Source organism: Nicotiana tabacum, chromosome 16 (genome assembly GCF_000715075.1).
Source record: "Nicotiana tabacum cultivar K326 chromosome 16, ASM71507v2, whole genome shotgun sequence".
Taxonomy (NCBI): Eukaryota; Viridiplantae; Streptophyta; class Magnoliopsida; order Solanales; family Solanaceae; genus Nicotiana; species Nicotiana tabacum.
In genome coordinates, this window is record NC_134095.1 from 161719895 (window position 1) to 161728179 (window position 8285).

At 41.4% G+C, this 8285-nt stretch overlaps 1 protein-coding gene across 1 annotated transcript; it reads left to right on the forward strand.

Moving 5' to 3' along the window:
- The first annotated feature begins 3202 nt into the window (after window positions 1-3202).
- LOC142170492 (uncharacterized) lies at window positions 3203-4225 on the forward strand. Its single transcript, XM_075232417.1, has 2 exons — window positions 3203-3635; window positions 3831-4225. The coding sequence occupies exons 1-2, from the start codon at window positions 3203-3205 to the stop codon at window positions 4223-4225; spliced, it is 828 nt and encodes a 275-aa protein (XP_075088518.1).
- Window positions 4226-8285: the final 4060 nt, after the last annotated feature.

The window sequence follows — 8285 nt, forward strand, 5'->3', positions numbered from 1 at the left end:
GGGAATGAAGATGAAGAATTGTTGGAGGATGACAAAGTCCGAGTTGATCAACCTGATGAAGAAGGATGGACCCTGGTGACTCGTCAAAGACGCCATAAATTGAGTCTACAAAAGGGATTAACGAATCAACCTATGAGGAATAAGATGGTGAGAAGACTAAAGAAGCTACAAATTGTTAAGAACCCAAAGAAGGTGGAGATAGAGACACACCATCAGCAAAAGCCACGCCACCCGGTGACTTTGGGAGAATTTTTGCCGAGTTGGTTTCGCACGAGGATTTTTGACGATGATGACAAGGCCTTGTGCTGTAATGCTGATAAAGAAGAAGAGGAAAAGAATGAAGTCAAGTAAACACTCTCACCATTACTGTCTTATAGTCTTGTTGAGTCCTCCTTCCAAGAAGCAGATGTCTGTAATACAAAAATCACCTTCACTGAAGACGATCTCCTACTTGGTGAGATACCACACAATCGCACTTTGTTTATGGTGGGTTATGTGCTCGAGAGGAGGATAAACAGAATCTTGATAGATGATGGATCTGCAATTAACATTCTTCCCATTCACATAATGAAAGAACTCGACATCTCAACTGAAGAACTTTCTGAAAGCCGACTGATGATTCAAGGATTCAATCAAGGAGGACAAAGGGCCATAGGAGCTATCAAGCTGGAAATTGCCATGAGAGATATGCAATCAACTACATGGATGCATGTGATCGATGCAAAGACTTCATACAATTTGTTGCTTGGCAGGCCGTGGATACACGAGAACAAAGTTGTCCCATTGACTTACTACCAATGTTTGAAATATAATAAAGATGGAGTCGAAAATAAGATAGTTGCTGATGATAAGCCACTCTATGAAGGCGAGGCATACTTCGCTGATGCAAAGTTCTACTTGAAGAACCACATCATGAAGGGTGTAAAAGTTGATGACATCACGAAGGCCAAAGGCAAGAAAATAGCTCCTTTATTTTGTTACGTCCCAAAAGTGAAGAAAGATGAAGGAGAATCATCAAGCCTCCAAAAAGGTGCACTAAGAGAATTAACCATTCCTATCAAGCAAATTGATACCATAAAGTTATCTTCAAAGCTACTGGAAAATTTTGTGGCCCCTAACATGCCTCAAAATAAGGCACTCCCTACGAAACGCTCAAATGAAGGTTTTGATCTGAATGCTTACAGGTTGTTCGCAAAGGCTGGATATGACCCCAATGAACCATCTAAGCTAGGGAAGCTCCCACCTGAAGCTACTAGGAAAGCAAACATGATGAAGGATAATGAGCATGTGGTGAAGCAATCATGTGAGGGTCTAGGTTACAAACAACCCCCACCAGTTCGCATCTCCATTAGAAGAGCACGTATTAACTATATCACGACGAAAGATGAACCCGTGATCCTAATAAAAGGCCTTTTGTCTTTGATCGACTTGGAGAACCAACTACAAGAACTTCTATATTTGAGAGGTTGGGGCCATTGAAAAGGAAGAAGAACAAGTCCCAAAGAAATTATGAAAAAATAAGAAAACCTTTGCCATCTAGAGTCCAAAGTATCTCCAAAGAGTGTTAAAGCCTGGTCCCTTCCAGAATGAGGCGACAATCAGAACTTTTGATTTCATGCGGAGAGGTACTCAAAGTGAAGACTCGCACAGTGGTCCACACTAGAGAGCATGACGAAGATGAAGAAAGTGTAGGATCTTCATATCACATTACTGCGAATGAGGAGCAATACACTTCATCCCTAAGGAAATTTGACGAATATTTGGGAGATGCCTTTTGATGTGTCCATATATCTTTTAATGATGGTGATTATCAAAAAGACGAAGATGTAGAGGACGCTCCTGCGGAACTAGAAGAAGGAATTAAAATGGCTGTTGATGCATTGAAAGAAGTCAACCTTGGCACTGCAGAAGACTCCAGACCCACCTATGTAAGTGCCCTATTAACCACAGATGAAGAAAACACTTATGTGGAACTACTCAAAGAATATAGAGATGTCTTTGCTTGGAGCTACAAAGAGATGCCTGGTTTAGATCCTAAGGTAGCAGTTCATCATCTCGCAGTCAAGAAAGGAGCTCGTCCTGTTAAGCAAGCTCAAAGACGCTTCAGGACAGAATTGATCCCATCAATCGAAGCCGAGGTCAATAAACTCATCAAAGCTGGTTTCATTAGGGAGGTTAAATATCCTTCATAGATTTCAAGCATTGTTCTTGTGAAGAAGAAGAATGGCCAAATTCGAGTTTGTGTCGATTTTAGAGACCTCAATAATGCATGCCCTAAGGACGAATTTTCGCTCCCCATTCCAGAGCTTATGATTGCTGCCACCACCGCGGTGATGTATTTCATGGATGGATCATCTGGCTACAATCAAATACGTATGGCACCAAAAGATGAAGAGCTTACTGCGTTTCGCACTCCTAAAGGCATTTATTGCTACAAAGTAATGCCTTTTGGCTTGAAGAATGCTGGTGCCACATATCAAAGGGCAATGCAGAATATCTTTGATGACATCCTCCACAAGAATGTGGAATGCTATGTGGATGATTTAGTGGTGAAATCAAGAAAAAGAGGAGACCACTTACAAGACTTAAGAATAGTGTTCGAACGACTCCAGAGATATCAACTCAGAATGAACCCGTTGAAATGTGCCTTTGGAGTTACTTCTGAAAAATTCCTTGGCTTCATTATTCGACATCGAGGGATTGAGATAGATCAAGCCAAAGTTGATGCCATCTTGAAGATGCCCGAGCCCAAAAATATACATGAACTGAAAAGTCTACAAGGAAAATTAGCGTACCTTAGAAGACTCATCTCAAATCTAGCAGGGAAGTGCCAACCTTTTAGCCGGCTCATGAAGAAGGGTATACCTTTTGAATGGGACCAAGCTTGTAGCAATGCATTCCAAAGCATCAAATCCTACTTGATGAAACCTCTAGTTCTGGCAGCCCCTATACCAGCAAGCCATTGATTCTATATATTGCAGCCCAAGAAAGGTCAGTGGGAGCCCTTTTAGCCCAGGAAAATGGTGAAAATAAAGAAACTTCCCTCTACTAATTGAGTAGGATGATGACCCCAAATGAGCTAAAGTATTCTCCGATCGAAAAGTTGTGTTTGGCGTTGGTTTTCGCAATTCAAAAGCTGAAGCACTACTTTTAAGCTCATGACATCCGTCTCGTCTCAAGGGCGAACCCGATCAAGTTTGTTATGTCAAAACCCGTCCTCAATGATCGATTAGCAAGGTGGTATCTCCAATTTCAACAATTTGAGATTGTGTATATCCCACAAAAAGCTGTGAAAGGACAAGCTTTGGCAGATTTCTTGGCAGATCATCCAATTCCTGATGATTGGAAGTTGACTGATAAACTACATGATGAGGATGCGATGGTCATCGAAGTTCAACCACCATGGAAAATGTATTTTGATGGTGCCACACATCGTGAGGGAGATGGTGCAGGTGTTGTGTTTGTCACTTCTCAAGGGGAAATCTTGCCATATTCCTTCACCGTAACACAACATTGCACCAACAACGTTGTGGAATATCAAGCACTCATACTTGGGCTTGAGATGGCCGTTGATATGAGACAACTCCAATTACATATTTTTGGAGACTCTGAGTTAGTGATCAATCAATTGCTAGGTAGCTAGAAGGTCAAAAAGCCATAATTGCACCGTTATTATGATTATGCGCAGAAATTGATTGGATGGCTTGGCAATGTAACTCTTCAGCATGTGCCAAGGAAGGAAAATAAGAAGGCTGACGCCCTAGCTACTCTAGATTCAACATTGACTCTACCCGGCCAGGCACAAATCACTATCTGCTAAAAATGGATAGTGCCGCCAGATGAGAACGAGGATGAAGAAAGCAAGCTCGAGTGTTTGGTAGCCGTCACTGAAGATGTGAAGATTGATTGGCGACAAACCATGATCGACTACTTATGTTATGGGATACTTCCAGAAGATCCAAGAAGAAAGACCGGAATTCGTCGGCGTGCCCCTCGCTTCCTTTACTACAAAGACACTTTGTATCGAAGATCATTTGAGGGAGTTCTCTTGCGCTGTTTAGGGGAAGATGAAACAATTCAAGCTATGCAAGAGGCACACTCTGGAGTTTGTGGATCACATCAATCCGGGACGAAGTTCCACTTCCACATTAAGAGGATGGGTTACTACTGGCCGACAATGGTGAACGATTGCTTAGATTATGCTCGAAGATGCAAGGCTTGCTAGTTTCACACAAATTTTATACACCAACCTCCTAAAATGTTACACCCTACTGTTGCATCTTGGCCATTTGATGCTTGGGGATTAGATATTGTTGGACCACATCCAAAATCTTCTGGAGGACATCTATACATCTTGGCCGCAACTGATTATTTCTCAAAATGGGCAGAGGCCGTCGCTCTCAAGGAAGTGAAGAAAGAGAATGTTGCAAACTTCATTCGAGTGAACATCATATATCGTTTAGGCATTCCTAGTTATATAATAACAGATAATGGCAAATCGTTCGATAACAAATTGATGACCAATATCTGTGAACTTTTTGGCTTCAAGCAACGTAATTCGTCAATGTATTATGCTGCTGCAAATGGACTAGCCGAAGAATTTAACAAGACGCTTTGCAACTTGTTAAAGAAGGTCGTCTCCAAGTCTAAAAGAGATTGGCATGATATAATGGAAGAAGCTTTGTGGGCATATCGTATGACTCATCGCACGCCGACACAAGAAACTCCTTATTCTCTTGTTTATGGAGTCGAAGCAGTTCTTCCTCTTGAGCATCAAATACCATCCTTGCAACTCGCTGTCCAAGAAGGTCTTACTGAGGAAAACAATGCTCGCCTGCGCCTTGAAGAACTTGAGTCCCTTGATGAAAAAAGGCTAGAAGCTCAACAAAGTCTTGAATGTTATCAAGCTCGTCTTTCTCGTGCTTTCAACAAAAAGGTTCGCTTGAGGTCCTTCCAAGTTGGCGATCAAGTTCTTGCAATAGGAAGACCTATTATGACCTTTTGCAAATCTGGGGGCAAATTCACTTCAAAGTGGGATGGTCCATATGTTGTGCAAGAAGCCTATTCAAGTGGAGCTTACAAGTTAGTTGATGCAGATGGCATGAGAATTGGCCCTATCAATGGGAAATTTTTGAAGAGGTACTATCCTTGAAGAATAAACACTCCTCGACGCACGAGCCTAAACTGCAAGTCATGAAGCTCCTTAATGCACGAGCCTAAACTGCATGCTGCTACGCTCCTTGACACAAGAATCTAAACTGCATGTTGCAATGCTCCTGACCCACATGAGCCTAAACTATGAACGACACCCAAAAAAAAGGGATTCCACTAGGTCAAAAACCTCAAAAAAGGCGGCCTAGGCAAAAGTTAGGACACAAAAAAAACTCACTTATTTTGAACTACGTTATGACTTGATCCTCTTCACCGAGGTACATAGGCAGCTTAGAGTTTTATTCTAAGTTCAGTCGCATAAGCTTCAAAAAATAAATGTGTGGAATACATGATCTGGAACCTTGACTAATCCAGAAGGTCTTATGTCGCCAAGACTCCTATATGCATGCGAATCTGGATGTTCACTGCAGTCGCGTCAACTTCACGAATTTTCTGTTGGTAGACCGAAAAAGTTCTTCCATGAAATCCATAGATACTTCAGGCCTCTGAGTTTGCTTTTTAACGGCATGGACGGATTGCAATTCTGACACTCGAAGCTCAAGATCCAATTATTTTTGCCAAAGGTATGCAAATCTAAAAATTCACTGCAGTTGAGTCGACTTCGTGAATTTTCTGTTCACAGTCCGAAAAGAGTTCTGTTATGAAATTTATATGAGTTTTAGATCTACGGGCCTTCTTTCTAATGGTACAGAAGGATTGTAATTCCGACACTCCAAGTTCAAGATACAATTATTTTCGCCGAAGGTACACAAATCTGAAAATTCGCTGCAGTTGAGTCGACTTCGTGAATTTTCTGTTCACAGTCCGAAAAGAGTTCTGTTATGAAATTTATACGAGTTTTAGATCTCCGAATCTATTTTTTGACATCACAAACGGCTTGTGATTTGGATGCTCCTATCTCGATATGTGATTTATTTTGCGCAGAGTGCGCGAAGCTGTGAGCTAAACACGGGCCAGACGTGTAGATCGACTTTGAAAATTAATTCTAGCTGATACAAAAGGAGATTCGTGCTAATTTTTTTGATATGTTTCATTCCTATGAGTCTAGTTTCGGTAGAAGCAAGCGGCTTATGATTTGAAGTCTCCTACAGCAAAATATGAATTCTTTTTCGCGAAACAACAAAACCAATATACAAGACATATGCTGAAATTTAAGAAGGAAATAATTGGGAGTAATAGAGGGAATCCAGGTCTCAAAGAGAAATATCACATATTAAAAAAAAATAAAGATACTTTTATTGTTCCAAGACATAAGTACTCCATTACATGATATTAGTTAATAAAAAAAATCGCAGGTCGAGAATCCTAAGCAAAAAAAGAGAGAAAAAAAAACTCTAAAATCATGGAAAAAGTTTGAAGCTAAGGATTTGTTGGCGGCTTGTCTCAACTGCCCCTTTCAGGATGTATAATTTCTCTGCTTCATCATCGGATAATGGATGATTGGCTTCAATGGTATAAATCTCCCCTTCAGTAACGTCAACGTTCTCTTGACTTTTAGCCAACTTCACCTGTTGTTTGTCCAAGAGTGCGACGATCTTCTTCTTTCTAGAGGCCAGGGAAGCTAGCTGTTGTTCAACATTCGCAAGACTGGCTTGAAGTTTTTCTATGGACACACTCACTTTTTCATATTTTTGTTTTGCATCATCGAGGTGTCGTCGTGCATCAGAAAGTGACTCTTGGTGAAATTTTTTAGTCATCTTGGACGATCTTAAAGCATCGTAATCTGCGTACGTCTTGAAGAAAGCCTCGACAAGAGCCTCTAAGGTAGAAGTATCAATAACATTTTCTTTCTTAATTTCCTCAAGACCCAAAGCAATACTTTTCTCCAACTTTGTGAAGCTATCCAGAGAATCAAGATAGAACTCTTCGATCCATTCACACAAGGTATGCCACATTCTATTAACAAAAGAAAGTTTAATACGAGAAATAGTCTCTTGTGGCTTAAAGTTTGGAGCATCAAGATGCAACGGACATGGAGTAGGCTCGAAGGTTTTTAGACGTTTTACTTGACTTGCGGCAACCTCCATCTTACTCGTCATGGCTGGCTTGGAAAGCACAACATCCTCTAGAAGAACGAGGTGCGGCTCTTTGGGTAGACTCAAATCTGTCGACGGAGCATTGTTTGCAACATGATGTTCAACACCATCAAATAAAGTGTGAGGACATTTTGCGGCCACACCGAGGGAATTTGGGCTTGTAACATAGTCTTCCACCGTATCTTCACCAAGTACGTCATCATACAACTCATTGACGCCCAACTACAAAAAAAAACAGCAAAATTTAGTGTTAAAAAAAGGGGAGTAAATTTGAAGGAAATAATATTTACTCGTTTCTCCAGTTCAGACAACGGCATCGTTGAGCTAGGCTCACCCTCTATGAAAAATCCAGTATCGATACTAAGAGCATCCAAGTCAGCAAATTCACTATGGCTCGTGTCCTTAGCCTTCTTCTTTGAACGATTCCAATGTATGTGGTGACTAACATCACTCTCGTTCGAACTGGAAGTGGCACTAACATTCAAAATCTCATTGGGCAAAGCAGAAGCTTGAGTCCTTTCCTCGTATGTTGGCACGACGTTGGTTGTCTTCGCAACATTTTGTTTGGTGAAGTAGGAGACGCTTTCCTTTTGCAAGGATTGTTCGTCACCTCTACAGTGGCAGTAGTTGTCTTGGAAGTCAACAAAACATGTTTAGCTCCTTTGTCCACATGGGCTTCCCCGCCCGTCGAAGGGGTAGACTTGGGTAAGACCTTGGTGCTTGGCGAAGGATCTTTCGATCTTAACTTGGACTTGGAAGACCCTTCGTGAGTGTTCTTTTGACGTTGATCATCTTTGGAGGATAAAGGAATATCATCTTTCCTTGGAACTTTCAAACTGATATGAGTACTTTGTCGGGAAGAGTGCACTCGACGAGCTGACCACCAATCTGCATACTCACGAGTCATTAGAGGTCCCTCTTCTGATGGACGCGTAGGGACAATAACCTTTGATGAACCTCCAAGATGAACATAGGATTCCCAAAATTGCACTAGCATTCTCAGTGAGCCGTTATAGGGTCGCTCTATGAGGTTACCAGGAACATCTTGACAAAAGCCGAATTGACGACTAAACCTAT